General features: G+C 42.7%; 4 protein-coding genes across 8 annotated transcripts; 2 read left to right on the top strand and 2 right to left on the bottom strand.

Moving 5' to 3' along the window:
* Positions 1-265: 265 nt before the first annotated feature.
* On the top strand, positions 266-7,909 carry LOC113028515 (circularly permutated Ras protein 1-like). Its single transcript, XM_026178847.1, has 18 exons — positions 266-493; positions 587-709; positions 797-868; positions 1,007-1,080; positions 1,265-1,450; positions 1,543-1,584; positions 1,743-1,832; positions 2,273-2,424; positions 2,527-2,608; positions 2,995-3,125; positions 3,645-3,729; positions 3,821-3,927; positions 4,032-4,144; positions 5,085-5,202; positions 5,691-5,831; positions 7,377-7,461; positions 7,547-7,573; positions 7,669-7,909. Exons 2-18 carry the CDS (start codon positions 616-618, stop codon positions 7,738-7,740), a joined length of 1,671 nt encoding a protein of 556 aa, XP_026034632.1. The 5' UTR covers positions 266-493; positions 587-615; the 3' UTR covers positions 7,741-7,909.
* A 60-nt stretch (positions 7,910-7,969) lies between these two features.
* Positions 7,970-9,199, bottom strand: gjz1 (gap junction protein zeta 1). Its single transcript, XM_026178848.1, has one exon. The coding sequence runs from the start codon at positions 9,071-9,073 to the stop codon at positions 8,315-8,317; it is 759 nt and encodes a 252-aa protein (XP_026034633.1). The 5' UTR covers positions 9,074-9,199; the 3' UTR covers positions 7,970-8,314.
* Positions 9,200-9,596: 397 nt separating this feature from the next.
* On the bottom strand, positions 9,597-13,171 carry znf668 (zinc finger protein 668). 2 transcript variants are annotated; one of them, XM_026178846.1, is made up of 2 exons: positions 13,109-13,171; positions 9,597-12,084 (listed from the first exon to the last, which is right to left on the bottom strand). In XM_026178846.1, the coding sequence occupies exon 2, from the start codon at positions 12,074-12,076 to the stop codon at positions 10,115-10,117; it is 1,962 nt and encodes a 653-aa protein (XP_026034631.1). In that variant the 5' UTR covers positions 12,077-12,084; positions 13,109-13,171; the 3' UTR covers positions 9,597-10,114. The 2 variants fall into 2 exon arrangements, with proteins under 2 accessions (XP_026034631.1, XP_026034630.1); XM_026178845.1 differs by lacking the exon at positions 13,109-13,171 and adding an exon at positions 12,679-12,742.
* On the top strand, positions 12,138-23,295 carry znf646 (zinc finger protein 646). Of its 4 annotated transcripts, none has more exons than XM_026178840.1 (4): positions 12,138-12,494; positions 13,883-16,691; positions 16,920-17,996; positions 19,757-23,295. In XM_026178840.1, exons 2-4 carry the CDS (start codon positions 14,089-14,091, stop codon positions 20,649-20,651), a joined length of 4,575 nt encoding a protein of 1,524 aa, XP_026034625.1. In that variant the 5' UTR covers positions 12,138-12,494; positions 13,883-14,088; the 3' UTR covers positions 20,652-23,295. The 4 variants fall into 4 exon arrangements, with proteins under 4 accessions (XP_026034625.1, XP_026034628.1, XP_026034624.1 ...); XM_026178843.1 differs by lacking the exon at positions 12,138-12,494 and adding an exon at positions 12,757-12,812; XM_026178839.1 differs by lacking the exon at positions 12,138-12,494 and adding an exon at positions 13,201-13,344.
* Positions 23,296-23,349: the final 54 nt, after the last annotated feature.

Genomic DNA, 23,349 nt, shown 5'->3' with positions numbered 1-23,349 from the left:
TTAGTTTTACTTCCTCTCTGTTCCCTGATTATGTCCAGCTGTGTGCCATCACCCTCCTGTTTCCCATTCCCCTGATTACCCTCCTTGTGTATAAATAAGCATGTCTCCTTCCAGCTATGTTGGCTTTGTTGTAATAAACCTTCATCTTTTGGTCCTTCATGTCAGCCTTTGAGTCTTAGGTTTGGGTTCTTACTGTGCCTCATTAGCACAATCTGCAGTTTAGTAGATTTATGATCAACACTCTGTTTCTGCTTGTTTTTACCAGCTCTTCTTCCACCTCCCCTGAAAACCAGATCAGAGCCATGTTCTTACGACCAGCCGCTCATTTGCCCTCAATCAAGTATCATCAACCAAGAACTTGCCTATGATGTCCCAAAATCTGAGCCGGATTTAAATGCACAACCCCAGGACCCAAACTACTCTAACAGTGTACCAGAAGGCACTGGTGGCGAAGTGAACCTGCCGGCTGATTCTGGCATTGTGTCATCACAAGGTAAAAGGCAACATTCTTTATCTTATTAACACAGTTTAATTTGATTGGACATCCTCATCCAGATCATCCTCCTTTCTTCTCCTCTCATCTTAGCCCGAGTCATCCCTCCAAGACCTGAATTCATGAATTTAGTCCCCGAGTACATAATGCCGTTACCTTCGTCCCACTCACTTCCTTCAACCTCTCCGAACACTCCTCTATCCCCTAGTGCTAAAGGTGATTACAGCAGTCCCTGCTGAGCCATTACAAAACTGATGTAGTATGAAATGCATATTTTTAATGCTTAATTTATTCCAAACCCAGAATCAGCAGATCTGCCAGGAAATCCTAATGTTGTTCTTGTAAGTTTAGGAAAATTACTCTCAGAGGAAAAAGGTAAGTAAACCTTTATCACCACATCAACATCATACCAATAAAAATTAATCTGATTGGCTGTGATTCTGTTTTTGAAAAAATCTAGTTTGATTTCAGTTCATACTTCATGGTGGCAATGACCTTTTTGTTCTTTTCCAGTTGACCCCATACAGGGAGTACACAGCCTCTGCTCCCAATGTGGCTCCGTGGTGGACACTTGCTATGACAATACGGTAATTGCATCGTATTAAACCTGAAAACCGATAACTATTAATTCACATTTCAGAGGCGCTGATCTCAGAAATGGATAACCTGAAAGAAGCGTGCACATTGTTGATCACATCATAAGGAAACATGGACAACTTGTCTGGTTTAAATGATCCTGAGTTTGTGTTCTCTCCTTTTGCTGCATTTCAGGTTGATGAGTGTTATTTCTGTAAATCCTCCAGTTTTTCCAACACGCCCAGTTTACTGCAGAGTCCTCTAAATGGTTACCAGGACGAACTCTTTTTACTCAATCCTAATGAAAAGCCTTTGTGCGATACGGATCCTCTGCTGCTCTTCTGCATTGATGTATCAGGCTCAATGAAAATCACCTCCGAGGTACAACAACACTACAGACACTTGGCATCACGAGGCTGTTTGTGACAGCAGGTGTTCATGAATACAACCTGTGGCGTCTCTACTGTTTTTAGGTGTCAGAGGGAGAGCATACTGTGAATAAATCCCGTCTCCAGGTGAGTTGTCTTTCTTTTTTCTCCTTATTTTGAAGTTACCTTGAAGGACTCGGGATATTTGCCAGTTGAAATCTGTGGCTGAGAATTTTTGTGTGATATTATTTTTGACAATTATGTGAAGAGACGCTACAAATCAAAGATTGTTCTATTCTAACCAGTTTGTCCAAGAAGCTGTGTCACTGTGCGTTGAGAGATTAAACGATCAACAACCTGGCACAAGAGTGGGGCTCATCTCCTTCAACCATGAGGTACATACGTGACGCTGTTTGCATCTCCACTGCCTGCTCCTGAGCAGAGTCATGCTGACCTTACATTTTGTGTTAGGAGGAAGAAGAACAAGCACAAACTAGGCTAGCTGTTGTCGCAAACTATGATCATAATACTATTTACTGCAAACTACCTGCTATGACGAGGCTAATGGTCTCTGTCACTAGGCAGGTAACCTTCTGTACCTTGTTCTTCTCTCTGATAGGAGGAGGAGTGAGGTGAGGTGGAAGCTGTAAAATTATTATAAGTTTTCACTTCAGTATACAAAACAGCTGCTTCACTGGAATTTTCCTTGTCTAAAATCATTAAATGCTGTTTTTTACGGTGGATTTTATTTGATTCTCCTCACTGTTTTCTTTATTATCTGGTATAAACTTATTTATTACTACTTTTTTTCATCTTTCGGTGTTTGCATCTTCAGGTGACAATGCACGGATATGAGAATTTCAAATCACGTTGTCTGAGTGGGGCTCAGTTGATTGAAAGCCTTTATTTGAAAGAGATTGCGGCCAGTTTTCCTAGTCCACCTCCACTTTCACAGACAAAGGAGTATTTAGAAAGACAAGTTGTGGGGTATGGAAAAAAAATTCTTTTTTTTAAAAAATTAGATGTTTTGTTTTAATTAGATTATTGCATTATATGTATTGATCTTCCTATTGCTGATTTATTTTAAAGACTGTCTGCAAGTGGAGCCACCGCTCTGGGTCCAGCTGCTCTGCTTGCAATTGCAATTGCCTCCAGACAACCAGGCTCAAAGGTAAGTTTGGCCAACAAATCAGTTTTTATCCAGTTTATGCGTCCTGCTTACCTGCTTGAATCTTATGTCACAACACTAATGAGAATTTGGGCCTTTGGCTGATGGAGCTTCTTTAGGATTTTGTAATTTTACGGGTAAGTGAGCAGGATAAAGGCAGGCAGGAAACAAAGAGTGAGAGCAAGGTGGAAAATATGCAACAAATCTCTCCAGCTAGACTCAAACTGCTTTTTATTTTACCTACCAAAAGTGGATTGAACCATATAGTTAGCTGGGCTATATAAATATTTACTGCATGAAAATGTTTTAAGACCTCCTTGTGGTAATCAATTACAGTTCAGCTTTCTAAACAGTGCATTCCCGATTCTCTTTCCCTGTTGATCTTGAAGGTGATTATCTGTACAGACGGGAAAGCCAACACAGAGTTAGGAAATCTAGAAGTGGAAGACACCGATGCTCTTACTCCCGTCTCATCCACCATCTTCTACCAGGAGCTGGGAGAGTTTGCTGCTGATAACGGGTGAGCACATACCTCTAACTAAATTTTCCACATCAGGCATGTCTAATTCACTTAAGTTTGAACTTGAGTGGGCCAGACATGATTGATTGATTGGTAATTTATTTCAACATGTGAACAATATACAAGTACATTTAGAAAAGAAAATGATAAATGTGTAAAATTACAGAAAATATCTTTACTCTGGACCCACTGAAAAAAACATGAATTTAAATAATAGATCATGTAAAAACAGGAAATTTTCTGTCATTTAACAGTTTATCACATACTGCTGTAAAACTTGAATACAGTGAAAAGTCCCCCTTCATCCAGTGGGCCAGAGTGGAGTCTTTGGTGGGCCTGTTCTGGCTCCGCGAGCCCTATGTTTGACACCGCTGCTCTACGCTAACGTAAAAAGAGACAGTGAATGAACTTGTTGAGGCAGTTATGTATTTAAGTCTCTATTAAAAGCACTAGTACTCATATTACCCAATGAAAGGTCTTGATGCACTGTGATGATCCTCAGATTTCTTCTTTTTTTAGCGTCACAGTGTCTGTGCTGTCCATAGAGGGAACAGACTGTAGACTGGATGAGCTGGGGAAACTTGCTGATCGTACTAGAGGAAAGGTAAGGCGCACTGTAACCATGGCGAAGCATATGACTCATCAAATCATGCACAATCTCATGGTGTCAATCTGTGCTTTCCCTTTGAGTCTAGGTGGTAATAGCCAGTCCCAGCAGGCTGCATCCAGAGTTTGAGCAGATCATTCAAAACCGGACCATTGCCACACACTGTACTGTAATTATACTGCTGCCAAAATCAATGTGAGAGCTGCACTGCACATAATTACTTAAAATGAGCTCATTGAATTGGTCCTCTAGAGATTTAAATGACCCTAAGCACTGAGTCATGTTCTCCTTGGGTAAAGGTGCATGAAGGGAGAGAAGGAGGCAGGACACAAAGGGACCAGACAGGTGGGGAATGTGGACCCAGATACAGACATCACCTTCCAGTTTAGAGCAAATGAAAAGGTCTCAGAAGGTGAGGAAAATAAACACTCTTATAGACTGACGCCACTGGCTCGTTTATTTTCTCAGTTTCAGCTGCAGTTGTGCTGAATTTCTCAATAATATCGCAGCTGCCGCGTGTTGCCAGGTCTTTGAGGAAAGTGCGACATGTGGTGATTTCTGTTGTTGCCAACCATGAAAAACAGAAATTTCAGTTTGAGATCATTGCAACACTGCAAAGTGAGACGCAGCCAGAGTCACAGCATCTGAACATAAACTAACAAAGCAAACATAACAAAGTGGACCCAGACATGTTACACTGATAACTGGGACTTGGAAAAACAAGACAATAACAACTAAGAAACAGGGAAAAAATACAGCAGAGGAAAAAAAAGATTTCAGTAAATTAAGTTCCCTTAATTTAAATATGGTTCCCTGACTTCTACTCTGATCCCACCATGGCTGTGCATTTTCTTTAGTGTATCCAGCTGTATTTTATAGAGACGAAATCCCTGTGGCAAAACACATTGGTAAAAGGCTCTTCCATCTAGTGTTGGTAAATTACCATCTGAATTTATTCAACATAAACAGATTCACTTACAGGCCAAATTCAACTCGGGATCACTGAACACTTGCCTTGAGGGATTTAGCCTGAATTCTGAGATATGTGCATTAGATGGGTGAAAAATGCTTCATTTGAGCCAAACTGACCAGGGACTGATCATGCAGGCCAGAGCAACATTTAACTCATTTACCCACCACAGATAGTCTCAGCCGGGAGGGCAGGGAGAGAGAGTCAGGGGAATGACACGCAGGAAACAGTGTGGCGCAGATTCACACGCAGGGGTAATTGCAGATTTTACTCATACCTCTTGAGTTAAAATATTCATACAGCTCGTTTTGTTTTGTTTTGTTTTTAAACTGTCAAATCACTCCTTTTTTTTTTTTTTTTTTTTTTTTTTTTTTCTTTATAGTGCCGCCACCATCTCCTAATAGCCGTGTATCCATCCAGCTGCAGATCAAGTACAGGCAGAGGAATGGGCGGACCATGCTCAGACTGATAACTGCAGACCGGGAAGTTACTGATGACGGGTGATAATGCCAAATCTTTAATTACAATGCTTTATTTACTTTTTAGTTTTGAATTCTCCTCCACTTGCAGCTTTACTACACAGAGATATTTGCATGTCTATGGATGGCTTAAACAAGCCATTATCTTCTGACATCTTTAATCAGCGAGACGTTCTGCCCCTCAGGACAACAAGTGATTAGATGTATTATTTTATGGCAATTTCAGTGAACCTTTAGGCAAAGCAGGTTTCGATAATCCAAGGAGACTGACTGTTGCTGAGATACCAGAGCTTTCGTGCAGAAATAATGCCTCATCCATTCTAACATTTAGTTACACAGTAAATGAAGCGCTCAGCCCAGTCTTCACACGCTCAGTGAAGGTCATGCAATTCATCGTCTGAGCAGATCCAGAGAGGGGCCTGTGTGTTTTTCCACATTAACATAATGGCAATGCCGATGCAGTAAATGTTGAGAAGCACTCTTGTGAACACATTGTGCCCCCTCCCCAGCTCGGCAGTGCTGTCCTCACTGTGTCTGGCCATCATTCAGCTCAACTCGTCACAAGCCAGCGCCGCTCTGGCTGTCAGAGGTCGCTTGCTCTACGCCAGGAGGGAAGGAGACATGCAGAAGCAGCTTATTGAGAGAGCGATGTGAGTAGCAGCAGGGACCTCTGACTGAAGGCCATCGTTTTATGCTGAATTCTGACATTTAATAAGGCTGAATCGACAGACAAAATGACACAAGTATGAAAATAAGAAGGTGAAAAAATGAGTTTAAGCACATTTGGCATTATGTGGTATTTAGATGAGAAATATGACTGCGTTGAGAAGCAGAAGCTCAGGCGCTTCCTGTGCTTTTAAGACCATTATTATCCCAGACTTTCTGATTCAAAGGTTACCCTGCAGCTTGGTTTTTCACTTTTTCCTTTTAAATTGTATTAAAAGTTCTCATGTTGACTTTATTTACAGTGCTGTGCAAAAGTCTTGAGTCACCAAAAATGCTTTATTTGATGGAAATATAGTTTATCAAGCAAAAACAGTTTGTGCAATTTTAACAAGGTTGAATCACATATTTAATCATATCACATTAGTAATAGTAATATCACTTTCTCACTTAGTTGTATGCATGTGTGCTACAAATGGGCCTTATGGTCTCACACTGTAACAGATATTGAGGCTCCATCTGCTTAAATCACTTCAAAACGCTCACTGTGTGCGTTGCAGGTTATTGTTAAAGTTTCCACAACAAAGGTCGATATTTGGTGTGGAAACCTTTATTCTTAAACACAGCCTGAAGTCTCGTAGTTGAGCTTTCTTGTCATTTCTTTTAAGCAGTCCTCAGGAATAGTTCTCCAGGGTTCTTGAAGAACACTCAAAGTTCTTCTTTGGATGTTGGCTGTCTTTTGTTCTGTTTTCTACCCACACTGGTTCAATAATGTTCATGTTGGGGCTCTGGGGAGGCCAATTCATGACTGATGGTGTTCCACTCTGTGCTTGGGATCATTGTCATACTGAAAAATAAAGCCACTGCCAATCAGATGCTTTCCAGATTGTAATGCATGGTGAAACAAAATCTCGCTGGTATATTTTGCATTCATATTTCCAGCAATTTTGACAAAATCTCCAACACCACTGCCTGAAATGCAACCCCAAACTTTGACAGAGCCGCCATCGTGTTTTACAGATGGCGTTAGACAATCACTGCTGTTCCTCTCGCCTGACCGCATCCATATATTTTGAGAATTCAACCTAAAAATGTAACATTTATGGGCTCATCGCTCCATAAAACCTGTTCAGTGCAGTTCTTGTGTAATTTGGCACACATCAGCCTTTTTCTCCTGTTTCTCTTCCTTAAGAATGGCTTCTTCATAGCCACCTTTCCACTGAGGCCATTTCTGATGAGGCTTCAGTGAACAGCAGATGCATCAACTGAAGGGTCAGATGCATCTCTCAGGTCCTGTGTCAGATCATTTCTAAAAATAAATGAATAAATAAATGAAAGAAGGAAAAGCAGCCAATGTCCAAAGGCATCAAGAAATCCAGAACCTATTGCTCAAGACCACTATGAAGAAATGAAGATTGGGTCAAGGCTTTTGCACAGAACTGTATGTTTTACATTCCTTATCTTGGTAATATCAAGATAATGTGTTGTGATTAATAGATAATGATTTATGCATAATGTTTGGCTGTTTTCAGAAAGCATAACCACAGTGCAGAGGCAGAACAAACATACAACGAATGGGTTAAAACCATGGAGCCGATTTACACCAACTGCACACAGGTGAGCTTTTACTGTGTGTTTTTATTATTAGATTGAATGCATCACATTAGACTTCTTTTACACTTAATTCCTTTCCCCTCCCCAGAAAAACACCGTCAGCTCAGACTCACAGGTAATTCATTCTCTTATACTGCTTCTCATTAGAATACTTACTATGCTGTCCAGATTCCTTTTTCTATAAATCCTCTTTTCTTCTCTTCCCGCCAGTCTATCACAGACGCTGCTGCAGCGCTGTTCTACACCATGAAGCAGAGAAACAAGAAATCTATCTCAGAATAAACACAAGCCCAGCCAACTGTCCTCCTTCCCCTTTTACCTCGTTGGAAAGCAACTCGAGTCTGAATGCCGAGGCCAAATGCTGCACTTAGACTTTGATTATTTGGCTGGATGGATATCCCTCAAATATTTCACATTGTAAATAATGCATTACAGTATATCTCACACCTCATTTCTCATGCTTGATTTTTTTTTTATGCTACACAAGAAAACTACTGATGCAGTTTTACAGTTAGAACTGCTTTTGTGTTTGACAGTGTCGCTTGCGCCTGAGTTTGTGCACTGACCAAGTAAAAACATGATTCAGAAACACCACCATGAAGCCAACACCCAGATCCTTTATGTCAGCAAAATAGATCTCATAGCACTTTTTTTTTAACAACTCTAAAACAAAAGTTAACATAACGAAATGCAACAAAGCAGTTTTTGAGATTTTTATTTCAGTAGTACTATACATGTATAATATTCCTAATTATAACCATAAAGCTCTGTTTATAGAAATATAAGACACAAAATTAACAGGATATGTATGTATGCACATTTCATACCCACGGAATATGTACATGGAGTCTGATATTTAAGCGTTGCAGAGGTAGTGGACAATAGAGTAAACGCAAAACAAAACTGAGCAAGTAATGATTATGCCTGAGATAGAAGCTAAAGCATAAATAGACATGCGCTTCTCCGGGGCAGCCCTCAAAATGCAAACATATTTGCAGCCTTCTTTTGTACACGTGTGTTCATCACGGAGTGCGTGCAGGTTCCAATAAAGCAGCAAAAATAAAAAGCAGGCTTCAACCAGAATCCGCAGAGCTATGCTGAGCAGGTAGAAGCCTACGGTGCTCCTGTCTTTGTGGAGATCTATGATCATCTTGCCCCTGCCTACCACCGTCTGAGCTTCCTCTGCCCCCTGAGTCTCCGGCTTCTCATCCGCCTTCATCCTGAAGCTCCTCTTCTGCGCCATTGTGCGGAGGTGGGAGGTGAACAACTCCATGAGCAGGACAGAGATGACAACCACGACAAACATGAAGTTCCAAGCCACTATCATGGGCTTGTCGAATCGTTCATTAAAACAGAATTTCGTGCAGACATCGGGGGTGCTGCTATTGCAGGTGAAGTCAGCATCCAGTTTGCTGAAGGGCAGCTCAGCAAAGAAGAGGACCACAAGTCGGACACACAGCAGGCCGAACCACAGGGAGCGGCACTTGTAGGTGGCGGTGGTATCCACTGCTGTTCTCAGGATTGGGATGAGGCCCGTTACTATTGCTGCCATTGTCACTTTTCCTGGTAATATAAAAGAGGAAGCTGGTGAAACATATAAACAATTAGGTGACATATTAGGTCATGATGAGAGATCATTTTGCTTTTGTGCTAAATTATGGTAGTTAAGTTGTAGATCTCATCTCCAAAGTTGGGTTTTCCATCTTCAAATGTGCAAACACAGACAAAACCAACAAACTGCTACAACTGGACACAGATTATAGTGCATCAAACATTTTTTTTTTTTTTTTTAAAAACACTAATTTTATACACATTTACAAATGTCACAGCAAATGCATACAGCTCTGTTTGTGTCTGAGCATCTTAGTGTATAATAGGAGTCAAGTAAAGCAGACAAGAGATATTACCTTGCAGGGTCACAGCGCACTAATAGAACACAATCACTGTGGCTTTGCCTTCAATCTTTTATGGGTTCAAGAAACGTCACGCTCATCAATATATGTGTTAGTTTCTCACCAAACGATCTGCTGACACGGTCTCAGTTTTTTCTGTACATCTTCATCCTCAACAGTAACAGAAACACTACACGGACTCACAAACCCCCCCCCCCAAAAAACAGGACCACAACACAGTGAATCTCCGATTATTACTGATTGTTGCACACACGTTTTTATTGGCATAAAAATGTGATTCCTCTTGGCATTTCTGAATGCCAGCGACCTTTTGCAGCTTGACAAGTTGTTTTAGCGACACAGTGAAGCAGTTACAAATTGTTCAGACAAAAGAGATTCAAAAAAACATTTAAAAATGTTTTATAAAAACATGTCGGCCATAAAGCCAAGGATTTAATTGTTGGTTTCGTTTGTTTTCTTTATGGTGGATTTTTATGACGAGATTACAACAGATACGACAATTTTATAGTAAGGTACTTATAGTACAGTATACTGTATATTTTAATACATTAACATATAATACACATAACTGTTTTTAAAAATACTGCAGCAATACAAAACAAAGACCAAATGTCGACCGTTTACATAAGGATAATGCGTTTTTGATGTTTCTTAAGGAAGTTATTTTGAAAAGTCAGACCCATCTAAAAAACAGCTTTAAGGCCACGGGGTAAATATGTGTGGAATTAAAATGACAGAGAAGCTTAAATCCCCTCTTCTTTGACTAAGTACTCTCGAAGAGACTGGAAAGCGGTGACGGGGACAGTCACGGTCGGGACAGTCAGTGACATGGTGCCGGGCTCGACCGACGAGGGAGAAACCTCACTGGGGGTCGGAGGAGAAGGCAGGGGGTCTGTGTGAATGATGTTTATGTCGGCGAGCTGCGTGGCAACCGGTGCGGCGTCCGCGTGAGTCCGTAAGTGCTTGCGAAGGTACGCAGCGAACAGGAAGGCTTTGCCGCAGTGGGGACAGCTGTGGGGTTTGCTGTTGGAGTGGATCTTCTGGTGCTTGCGCAGTCCCGATTTGTTGAGGAAACCCTTGCCGCAGCTGTCGCAGACGTGCGGCCTCGGCTTGGGATGCTGCTTTTCGTGCTCCTGCAAGTCTGCAAGCTGTGCAAACTCCTCGTGGCAGGTTTTACAGATGTGCGAGCCCAGCGACACGATTTTGGCAACGGACTGGGTAGAGTCAATGGGGTGAAGGTTTTCATGGGTCTGAACTTCTTCCCAGGTACCAAATGTAGCATCACAGTGAGTACAAGAGAACTGAGGGAGAGTTGTGTGGGCAGTGAAGCCTGAGGGTGACCCAGCCTCTGTCTCCTGCTGCTGCTGCTGTTGCTCAGACTGCTCAGCGAGGTGAGTTCTTTCGTGTTTGCGCAGGCTTGAGGACACCACAAATGACTTCAAACACTCCTCGCATTTGAAAGGCCTCTCTCCAGAGTGCACACGCCGGTGCTTGTTGAGGCTGGAGCGCTCAGCAAATGACTTGTCGCACTCTGTGCACATAAATGGCTTCAGACCTGTGTGGACGAGCATGTGGCGCCGCAGATCCCAGGAAGCTACGAAGGCCTTGTCGCAGCTCTGGCATTTGTACGGGCGCTCTCCAGAGTGAACGCGCTCGTGTACGGCCAGGTCGGCCGGCTGCCGGAACCTCTTGGAGCATTTATCGCAGGGGTAGGGCTTGAATCCCATGTGGGCTCGCTGGTGCCGACGGAAGCTGGAGGGGTCTGAAAACATCTTGCCGCACTGTGGGCAGAGGAACGGCTTCTCACCAGAGTGAGTGCGGAGATGGGACTGATAGGAAGAAAGCTGGGTGAAGCCTTTAGTGCATTGCTCGCACTTATAGGGTTTATTCTGCGAGTGGATGCGCTGATGGCAGGCCAGGGAGGAGGAGCGGGAGAAGGCCTTGCCGCAGTCCGAACACAGGTAGGGTTTTTCCCCAGTGTGGGAACGCTCGTGGTTTTTGAGGTCCTTCAGCTCAGTGTATGTTTTGCCGCATTCGTCACAAGCATACGGTCGATGGCCCTGGTGGTTCCTTCTGTGCTTTCGGAACACTGAGGGGTCAGCAAAGCTCTTCCCACACTCGGCACACAAGTATGGCTTCTCTCCCGTGTGAGAGCGCATGTGCACCTTCAGCTTGGACAGGGTTGGGTAGCTCTTAGAGCACTGACGGCAGGAGTACGGGCGCTCTCCACTGTGCTGTGTCATATGGATCCTGAGGCATATCGCCTGCATGAAGGCCTTGCCACATTCTGTGCATACAAAAGGTTTCTCCCCAGTGTGAGAGCGGCTGTGGTTACGCAGCTCTGTGGGCGTCTTGTAAGCTTTGTGACAGCTGGGACACTGGAAGGGGCGCTGGGCTGAGTGAGTGCGCTCGTGCTTTGAGAGCTGAGCCTTGCTCGAGAATGTTTTGGCACACTCGGGACATGGGTGCTGCTGCCGTTCCTTCACATGTGCCGACTGCTTGTGGCTCTGCAGAGCTGACAGACTCTTAAAGGCCTCTGTGCATGCAGTGCATTTGAAAAGGGGTTTGGCTTTCGGAGGCCTGCCTCTGCCACGTTTTTTTGCAGGCTGATCCCTCTCCACCTCTTCCTCTTGGCCCTCTTCATCCTGCACAGGAGGGGTGTACTCCGCAGCAAGAGGTGGACTTGCAGGCTGAGCAGAGGCCATCTTTACATCTACAAAAAAAGATGATGGCAAAAAAATGTACCGTTTAATAACAATGTAAAAAATAAAAACACACCATTGGCAGCTTGGGATAAAAATTCTTCCACAGACATGAGGGTGTTAAGTCCTATGACTTTTATGGATTTGAAGAGTACAACTTTAATGAAAGTGGGTTTTGAGGGATAAGAAATAATCAGTCAGATAATAAAAGAAATATGTGGGTGTGCAGTTAATAACAAAATGGCTGGCATTAGGACCTCAGGGACAATAAGCTAGCCGCTTTAATGCCAAAGGAAGTTGGCGAGGTAATGTCAGAGATCATAGTGCATGAAGATGAACAAGTGGCATGTGCACGACCAGAGAAAAACACCAGAGATCGCAGCTTAGGGTGATGGTACTACGAGCAGCCCGGGCGTGTTATGTACGTATACCCCTCCGCTAGCTTTAGCTTGCTAGATATTTTCACTAACTCAAAATGGCTGGCTTTAGGACCGGCTGTACCGATTCATTCCACAGTGCCATCATCATCATTACTGTACATGTACAGCATGTATTTAGCTAAGTTAGTTGCTTGCGTGTATTAGAAAAACAAAAGTCGATCTTACCGGAATCAGGGCATTAATCGCCGTTCGGTAAAGGGCTTCGTTTACTGTGAGACACGGTGGCTGCCGTTGACTGGCTGTGCGAGAGCGGACGGCTCTAGGACCATGATGACGACAGCTCTTGGAAAGCCAAGCGTGTAATACGTTTAATTATAAAATTTTATTTTATAACACACATCATAAATGTACAATAAGCCCTCTAGTAAGATACTACAGTCCCAATAAAGTTCGACAATTGTGTGTTAAAATGGAAAGATGCTTGCCCAACTGCTCAACTTAAATGCAAATCTAGCTATTTTAGCTAACCAGTATGTTTTGGGGCGGATTATGTAAGATATTTTGAGAATGAACTAAAAATGAACATTCACCTCCTACTTTTTATTTGCTTAAAAACAACGTATTATATATATATATGTATAATTATTTTTTTTACCGGTTTATCGATTAGCTGCTGCATCTTGAGCTAGTAGAGTTACTTTTGAGAGGGAATTATTTCTCTGTTGCACATTTCCTGTTTCCTAGCAACAAGCGCAATGTGGAAATGGGGATGGAAGAAAAAAGACAATTGGAAAAAGGGGGGCTGCCCTTTACACAAAAGTGATTTTTTTTTTTAAAAAAAGCGAGTGAATATAGGTCTTTGGGGCTCGCTTGGAATAACTACTCCCGCAGGTATTAAACTCCGTGCAGTCGCTGGTCTTTGGAGTTTCGCGTTTAAAAACGCTTTCTGCTGCAGTAGGTGCAATGTTTGTTTAGCTAGCCAAGATGATGCTAGCTCATACTCCGCTAATGTTAGCTCACTGCATTTTGAAACCATTCATATTTAAGTTTCTTCCTCTTCCTAAAAACTCAACGACAGCGTGCATAATCCGCTCCGCTTTTGATCACGATGTGGAAAGTGATGCGGATTTACAGTGTCAGTACATTTGCATTGACAGGCGTTGTTTTCCTGGTGTATTGACATAGCTAGTTCAGTTAGCCTGTTGGTGCAGAGGTATAGCAAAACCTGTCAGACTGTTTACACTCCGCTATTACGTCTTCCCTCATGCATGTTGACTACTGGTGGTAACACATTAACTCTGTAATATAGTTATCTAAAAGTTTGTACTTTTCATTTGTATGAGTTTAATAGTAATGAGTTATCTGCGGCGTCCTAAAGTGTCTAATTTGACGTGCTTTATAAAACTAATACTGTTTCTGTTCTCCACAGCTCCATTTCTCTGGATTCTTCAAATTCAACTCACTTCAGTGATCTGATGGGACCTGTTTTTGACGTATTTCTGTGGCTATATCCCATAGAGAGTCCTTGCATCATATTATAAAGAACTGCCTTCTTTTTATATGGATAAGAAAGGCATCTAATGCATTTCCACCCTATTTTGTGTCTGGCGCACTTAATTCAGTCCATATCTTGTGATGGCTTTGCAAGACCATGGCAGGACAACAGGTTTTCCTTGCAAACAGTGTGGTATGGTGTGTCCCAGTATGCCCAGTCTAGTCGAACATATGGAGTGCCATCAGGAGCGAGATGAAGAACGCAAGTTTAAATGTGATGAATGTGGACGTGGTTATAGGCATGCTGGTAGCCTAACTAACCACAAAAAGACTCACGAAGTAGGTTCTTTTCAGTGTAATATATGTGGAAAAGAAAACTCTAATGCCTCGGCCCTGAAGAGTCATCTCCGGAGCCACACTTCCCTTAAAAAGTATTCCTGTGCGGAATGTGGAAAAGCTTTTCGCCTGGCAACGCAGCTGGCTACACATCAGAGGGTTCATTTTGCCAGACAAGCAAAAGAGCAGTCATATCGGAAGGTGGACACGGAATATTCCTCATATAAAACCAGACATGAACTTGAAAACGATCACCCACATCATCTTAGTGAGCACTTGGCCAGCGTTGGGATTTCCACAGTAAATGGCCCATCTGAGGACAAGGCTGAGATTGTTTATAATGTGCAATCGGAGACCTCAGAGGATGCAGTAAATCGACCATTCAGGTGTGATTTATGTGACAAGTCATACATACACCATCGAAGCCTGACCAACCATAAAAAGACTCACCAAGTGGGAACATTTGAGTGCACAGTATGTTTCAAACTGTTCAGTAACATGGCTGCCCTTTACAGCCATCAGCGAACACACAAGGCGAGAGGCGGGACTGACCTCACTTCGACAGGTGGGTCATACGCAGGCACACTTCTTGACCAGTTTTCACCTCAGAGCCAAGATGCTCCAGTAAACTTTTGTCATTTATGTCAGGTACTTTTCCCAAACAATGAGGAGTTCCAGGAACACATCCAAATGCATAACTCTTCATCTCTGTCATTTGGTCTTCAAGATCCATTGTCAGAGAGCCACAGTGTATCATATGAAAACAGTATTGCTTCACCCGAGTCCAACTTTTATGCTTCTCCTATAAACAATATTCCTCCGGTGTCATCAATGGATAGTCATGGAGACTTTGATACACAAGAGAAGATTAGAAGTAACGCTCACATGTACTCTGACTGCTCCAGTAATCAAACCCCATCGTCCAATAGCACTCAGGGAGATCCCCCAATCATGGACACAAACACTCTCAGTCCTACCCTGATGCCCACACAAAATAATTGCAATGCACCTGAAATTGAAGAGACTTCAACTGTAGATTCTGATGAGCGTCCCTTCAAGTGTCAGATCTGCGGTAAAAGCTACCGGCACTCTGGGAGCCTCATCAACCACAAAAGGTCACATCAGGTTGGGATTTACCAGTGTTCCATCTGCAGGAAGAATTACCCTCACCTGGCAGCCCTCAAAAGTCATCTTCGCCTCCACAAAGCTCAGCCGTCTTCTCTTAATCTCAGTGCTGAGGGAGACTGGCTCTCCTCAGAGCCTCTGACTTTGGATAACCAGCAGGGCTGCTTCTCCTCCCAGGATGAAGAAGAGAACAGTGCTCATCCTGTGCTTTGTATGGATCAGGAGAATGGAATTGATGGCAGGAATGGAGCACTGTACCACGAGCAGTTTAATCAGGACTTCTCCCAGGATATGACTGTGCATCTACCTCACAATGAACACCTGATGCAGAGGCACATGTGTGCAGACTGTGGTGAGACATTTGCAGATATTGCAGGGATTAAGTCTCACAGCTGCCCATTGCTGAATCAGCAACATAACACTACTAATGGTGACTATCACAACAGTTTAAACTTCCAGGTCAGTAATGGCCATTGTGAAGTTGGAAATCCAGGAATTAATGTTGAGTTCCAGGGTCTGAATGCTAGCCACAACCAAAGTCACTTTGAACAAAATTTCCAAGAAAATGTTGGAAGTGAACGGCTGAACAGTGGCCAAGAAGATGTTAACACAGATGAGGAAGATGATGGTGACCTTTATCAGTGCTCCATATGTGGCAACAGCTACACAACCATGAGGGCTCTCAGGAGCCATCTCCGAGGGCACACACAATCCCACGGCACTCCTACAAGCTCAGGTCCTTCTTCCACATCCTCTCATGAAGATTTGAAAGATGGGGAGTTAGGAGAAATGATGATCTGTAGTACATGTGGGGAAAGTTTTGCCAATCAGCAAGACTTGATTGCTCATCAGCTTGTGCACAATCAGGACCAGGTAGATAATGTTAAACCTTTCCACATTAATAATGATGTTTCTGAAAGCAAGGAGGAAGCGCAAAACATCATCTGTGGAAGCTGTGGCATCTTTTGCACCAGCTACCATCATCTTGAGAACCACAACTGCACAGCTGAGAGGAAACAGGAGTTAGTGGACAGCAAGGAGGAAGTGAAAGTAAACAAGGTTGCCCAGCACCAAGACACGGGTGCTGACAAAGACATGGTCAATACTGAGAAACGTCAATACAAGTGTGATCAGTGTGGCCGGTCATACAGGCACGCTGGCTCCCTCCTCAACCACAAAAAGTCACACAAAACGGGTGTCTTCAGATGTCTCGTCTGCCAGAAACGCTTCTACAACCTGCTGGCCCTTAAAAATCATCAGAGATCCCATTTTGATATTAAGAGGTTAGTTTGGCATGAATGCACACTATTAATACTATTAATTAATTTTATAGATGATCTGTGCTTGTTGGAAAGAAGGGATTAAAAACAAAGCTTTGCTTATAGGGTCGGATTTGTGTTTTTGTCTGTCACGGAGTCAAAGTGTTCTGTCATTGTGGCTTTACTTGTTGTGGAGATTGTGCCCAGTTTTTCAAACATAGAATTAACTATAACCCTTGTCTCCTTCCTTAGGCATACGTGTCACGAGTGTGGGAAAGCTTTCAAAATTCAGAAGCAGCTACTGAATCACCTGAGAAGGCACAAAGAGAACCAAGCCAAAATCCAGGAACTCAATAGCCAGATCCAGGCCCTTATGCAGATGAATGGGACCAGGTCAGATGGAGGAATGCAGCCCTTAGCTTCAGATGCCAATCAGGATTGTAATTCTGCTCTGCGCTGCAAGGAGCCAACTGAAGAAAGAGAAACGCAGACAAAGTCGGAGATGTCAGTGAAATCGGAGGATGCAGGTGACCGACGACCTTTTGCCTGTGACCAGTGTGGTCGCACGTATCGCCATGCAGGAAGTTTGGTTAACCATAGAAACTCTCATAAAACGGGTCAATATTCCTGCGCAGTTTGCAACAACACTTACACCAACCAGCTAGCAATGAAGAACCACTTACGCACCCACTTTGCATATAAAAGGCACTCTTGCCAAAACTGTGGAAAGGGCTTTAGAGGAAGGAAGCAGCTTTTAGCTCATGTCTGTGGAGACCTCAGAAAAGATAGGTCTGGAGTCAGAAGGGGTCTAAAATCTAAAGCCTTTAAGTGTAAGGAATGTAAACAGGCCTTTTTCTCTGCAGACCAGCTGGCAGCCCACACCTGTGATCAACCTTCGGGTAGCAGGGAAGCAGATTTAAATACGTTTCCAAATAAAGAGGAGCGACCTTTCAGGTGCAACATATGTAATCGCAGCTATCGCCATGCAGGCTCACTGTTGAATCACAAAAATACCCACAAGACGGGGCACTACTGTTGCAACTTCTGTTCTAAGCCCTTCACTAACCCCATGGCTTTGCGCAATCACACACGCATCCACACGCAAAAGAAGAAATACGTGTGTCTGACATGCGGAAAGGCCTTCCGTCTCGCCAGCATTCTGCACAATCACCAGAGGGTCCACAATCGGGCGGTGAATCACTTTAGCTGCTCTTCATGTGGGAAAAGCTTCCAGGGCAGGTCTGGCTTGAAGAGGCATCGCTGCCGCAGAGGTCAGGAGAACGCAGGATCTGGAGTCCAGCAGTCAGAGAGAGGAGACAAGTGTTTCATGTAAGTCTTTTCTATTAATTATTATTGGAGTGGTTTTCTAATTCTTTCACTTGTTGATTATTTTTTTGTGTGTGTGTGTCATTTTGATAAAGCCTGACTTTGGCCAGACTGATACGTTATCCCCTGCTAAACTGACGCAGACAAAGCTGGGATTTTTTTCATGCATATTAAGCAACTTGTGTTTGCATAAGAAACAATATCACTGCAACAAATTTTGCTAGAGAGTACTGACAGCTTCATTTTTAAGTATGAGTGCTAACAGCAGCCATGGTTTAAAGCATTTTGTTTTAAAGTTGTGCATAAATTTAATTGTAAAACCTTCTATCCCATTCTTGTTAACCTGATATCATTTGAGTTTGAATGTGAGGATGAAGTGGTAATAATTTGGAGGTCAGATGTCATTGTGACCTTGTTTAGCTACAACTAGAGAATTCTTTCAATAATTATGATCAGAAATATACAAAAATGTTTAAAATGATAAATGTTCATATCCAAAAGGTCAATGGACAATCTCTTTTTTTTGGTTTGTTTGTTTGTTTGTTTGTTTTTTGAAAGCATCAGTGACCTTATTGTCACAACACTCCTCTCAAACACTCTTTGACCTATGGCTGTGAGTATCATTCACAGAGTTGGGGAATGGCTGCAATCACAGCGTTGCGAAATGGTGAAAGATGTACCCTTATGCCTCCTTGATTTAGAGATGGTCTTTCCTTTTTCACATAAATGGCCTCCTTGACTCCTCGCTCAAACCAGAGTTCCTCCCTGTCCAGGATGTGTACATCCCCATCATTGAAAGAGTGGCTACTGGCCTATAGGTGTTAATAGATGGCAGAGTGCTTGCCTGATGAGTTAGCTCTTCTGTGATGTGCCATCCAAGGTCAGAGGTTGTTTGGTTTCCCTGATGAGGAATGGATCACAGCAACCCTCCTGACACTTAACAGCATGCACTACATTATTCTGTGTGTGTCAGGGGACCCGATCCTTGAGATGGACCAGTTTTTGGCGCAGCGCGTTTTGGGGTTTAAAAGCCACAGAGACGCGGTGTTTTGAGAAAATGCATCTAAGCTGTTCAGATACTCCTGACACATAAGGGATCACTAAGGGTGTTTGTTTAGGCAGCAGCTGATCTCTCCTGGATCGCCTTGGAGAATACTCCATGTGGCTTACCACATTTACTCAGGGCCTTCTTGATATGATGTTCTTCTGCTTCCCTGGCCGCTGTATCTGTGGGGGTGATTTCAGTCATTATGCAAATGTCTTGTTTAAAAAGGTTGGGGAAACCTGCAGTCAGCTGAGACTGAAGAAGCCACTTTGATGACTGACTAAAGATTTCTCACACTGAAAATGCTACGTCCAAATGAACAGAATCAACTTTTGGGGATTTCCTTACCTGGATGATTGAGTGTGCATCAAGGTTAAAGTTGATTTATGTGATGTTCGACAAGTTTTGGACTGAAAGTACGGTGAGACCAGTGGGAGAGGGGGGGAAAAGCTGAGCACTGAGAGCTTTTTTGCAACACTTTGCTTCATAGGATTTGTGTGAAAAATACAAAAACTGCTGCCTGTGGGCTTCGGCTATAACTTGTCTGGTTAATAAGGGTATGAGGTTATGAGACAGTAATTCTAGTTTGATTCTGCAATGTACCGAACATTAACTGTAATGTCACAAATAGTTTTATAAATCATTCACTGTTGGTTAACATATTTTGAGTTGCAGTGTCCTGTTGTTGTTTGTTAATTTTATTTATTTCTTGCCACAGGTGTGACTTGTGTGGGCGCTCCTATCGCCATGCGGGCTCCCTTCTCAATCATAAAAAGACACACTCCGAAAGCCTCCACCACTGCACCTTGTGTCTCCAAACATTTCCCGATCCCGTCACTCTGCAGATACACTCCCAGATGAGGCGTCAATGCTGCCCCGAGTGTGGCAAGACCTTCTGTCTGGTCACCCACCTACAGAGCCACATGGAGGTGCACTCAAAGGACCAGGTTGTGGTCTGCAGCTTGTGCCAGCAGAGCTTTCCCGACGCAGCCAGCTATCAGGAGCACCATAACATGCACCACGTGGCTCAGGACCACTACCAACAAGACCAGGATGACGCTATAGATAACAACCTCTGCTGGGACTCAGGAGTCAGTCAGTCCATGGGAATGGGAGGGATGCACAGTGAAGTTCCACCACCTTTGTCCCATATTCCAGGAAGCATTCCTAATTCAGAGAAGAACAACAACACTTCTGCGACAGAGGAGAAGAGCCACGTCTGCGAGCACTGTGGGCGTACTTACCGTCACGCCGGCTCCCTCCTCAACCACAAGAACAGCCACAAGACGGGCTCCTTCTTCTGCTCAGTGTGCCAGAAGGAGTTCACCAACCTGATGGCCCTGAAGAACCACCGACGGATTCACACAGAGCCCAAGCGCTACCAGTGCCTGGAGTGTGGGAAGGCGTTCCGGGTGTCCACTCAGCTCATATGTCACCGAAGGATACACACCAAAGAGAAGCCTTTTGCCTGCCTGCTGTGCGACAAGAGCTTTTCCAGCAAGTCCAACCTGCGGCACCATCAGAAGATGCACCAGAACACCCAGACCTTCGACTCCTCATTTAACATGGACGCTAATGCATTTATGGACCTTGACGTGGGGTCTTTTCTTTAAAGAAGTACTAAATGGCATATAAAAGAAGAGGACATATGGTCCTCATATGCTTGTGTTATTTATCCCTCGATCAGTAATTGTAAAACAGTATTTATTTTTTTTCAGAAAGTGCTCCTTGGTTCTAACAGATGCTCCTTTGAAGATACGCACTTTTCATCACTGACTTCCAGTCTTACCTCCAAAAAAAAAAAAAAAAAAAACAGATGGTGACATCAATGGGACATCTCCAGAGGGATTGTTAGTCAGCTTTTAATAAGGCCTGAATGTTTCCCATGGATACACTGGATCCCTTAAAACCGGGCAGGTGATGAAAAGATTAGTATTCACTCATCATTCCTCAATGATGAACCAGCCAACCAAAGTGAACAGAGAAGGTTCATGTAAGAACATAAAGCCGATGACACATTTTTGTACAACAGTACTGTTATAACTCTCGCTATGTATAATTGTGTTCAGTGCCTCTGTGAGTTCCCTAGGAAACTAAATATACAAACTGTATATAACTCTGAATCTTTTTGTTAGCTCTGCCATCAGTGTTGAGGGACTGCTCGCCTTCCTCATATCAGGCAGGCCGGTTAATTTTAAGTCAAATACCTCTGGGTGTGTTGAAAGGTCAAAGTGATTAACTGAAACCATATTACGAAATAAATAGTCGTACTGCTAATAATATTCAATATTGACATTCACGTCGAGTGACATCGTATGCTAAAATGGATGTATTTATTAATTTATTCTCATTTTTATTCGCATATTTTATTAGGAAAAACTTTCTGAATGTTGTAAAAGCTGTCTTCTAAAACTCATGTAGCCTTTGAGGGATTTCTCATCAGTCGATTGGTTACTCATTAATTTTCAGAATAGGCAGGACCGAGCGAGCCAAGGATGGTGTGTTATTGTTAGCACTCAGGGTTAACCTTTAAAAGGAACGTACCTGATGTGTAATACATTCTAGAAAATCTGTTCTCAAACTGAGCATAGTTGTTTTTGGGTTGTGTTTTGTTTTGTTTTTCTTTCATCTTTGAAAAGCATCAGTCACATTTCAGTGCCAGTGCCTAAAACGTACATTGATTGTAGCAGTTTGATGTTAACAAACCTCATTTCTCTCTGAGCGTTATACTCTAAATGTTTTTTTCTTTTTCTAATGGTAAATTTAATTTAATTGTAAATTTGTTTAATGTATCGTTGGACCTGGATCTCCTCAGTTCTAGTTACACTTTCATTAAAACAGTCAACACTAGCATTGCACCCATGCTTATGGAAACAGGCAACAAATTAAAGGAGAAACCAACATGATTGCTCAAGGCCCTAAAGTGAGAGCCCTGACACCATCATTTTTATCCTCATCAAACCATTCAGTGACCCCCACCCACCCACCCACCCCTCTTGGGGCAGTATAACGTGTCACCTCTAAAGGAACAAGAAGACCTAAACATACCAGAAACATTGCCCACCACTTTATATGAATGAGACTGGATCCCTCTGCTGCAGGGATATTTTATTTTTCCTTTTTTTCGCCTGTCTGTCCACGGCCATAATGCCTCATTTCTACTAAGCACAATTATTAAAATACAAACTTACCAGAGCTTTATTTATAGTGAAAACCGGTTTCATATTTACTGTTCATAAACCTGTTATTGTTGCAAGATGTGCAATTATTTTATTTTTTTTATTATTTTTGGTCAAGTTGTGTAATGTGCCTGTTTTATTTTTGTTGTTTTGTTTTGTTTTTTTCTTACACTTTAGGCGTCTATCAAAAGTAGACACGCAGGAATTGTTTTTCTAACGTTTTTTTTTTTTTCTTTTTTGTTTGGCACTGGTCATAAAAGCATGAAATACCTCGAATGCCCTGCCTTCCTGACAGACTGCTACTTAAATGCCTCATACAGCTTATCAGTAGAGAATACACTGTAATCGCACGGATGAAGCATCAGACTTAGGGCTTTTAGTTTGTGCAGACAGTTTCCTCCTCACCGCGGTCGTCTGTTTGCAGTTTGTGGTTTTCAGATTTATATTTGCACATGTGTAGACGACACTTGTAGCCTAAGGAGGGCCGTGTTGACAAGCGACAAGTCGGCTGCTTGATGAATCACCTCAGCTAGTGTGCGGGTCGTAACGTTTTAAGCAATATGCTGAAAGTATTGTTTCAGTGCACGAGTCGAGTGCGTCTCATTTGTCTTAACCATTGTATGGAGTCGAGCGGGATCGGATTCAGTATACTGATTCTAATATCACAGCTTGCCTTGTGCCATGTTGTTACATTTTTTAAAGTCATTGTGTAACAATCGTAATAATTTAACTGACCTCACTGTCAGATTTAATTTTTTATTTTTTTATTTTTTGTATGCCACAGTAGCCTGTAAGATGTCAAACGATACATGCACACTTGAGTTAAACTGACTTGTTTTTGCACCGCATTCTCGGTCTCACCTCATTTGGCACTTAACCTTTCGCACTGATCTGTCATTGATCACTATCACAGTCTGCTGTTGTGGTTCGTGTTTAATTTCAGTGCGCTGTATATATTAGAACGAAGATGATGATTGGATCTCTGTAAATTTATTTAATGGTCTTTTGTTTTTTTGCATTTTCTTCAACAGAAGAAAACTGCTAGATTAGCTATTGTGTAATAAAAATACATATACCACATGTTCTCATTTATTGGATTTCAGTGTTAAAATATATATCTGCTTAGTATTTA

The sequence above is a fragment of the Astatotilapia calliptera genome, chromosome 8, assembly GCF_900246225.1.
Source record: "Astatotilapia calliptera chromosome 8, fAstCal1.2, whole genome shotgun sequence".
NCBI classification, from domain to species: domain Eukaryota; kingdom Metazoa; phylum Chordata; class Actinopteri; order Cichliformes; family Cichlidae; genus Astatotilapia; species Astatotilapia calliptera.
This window is presented reverse-complemented; position numbering and strand designations above follow the sequence as displayed.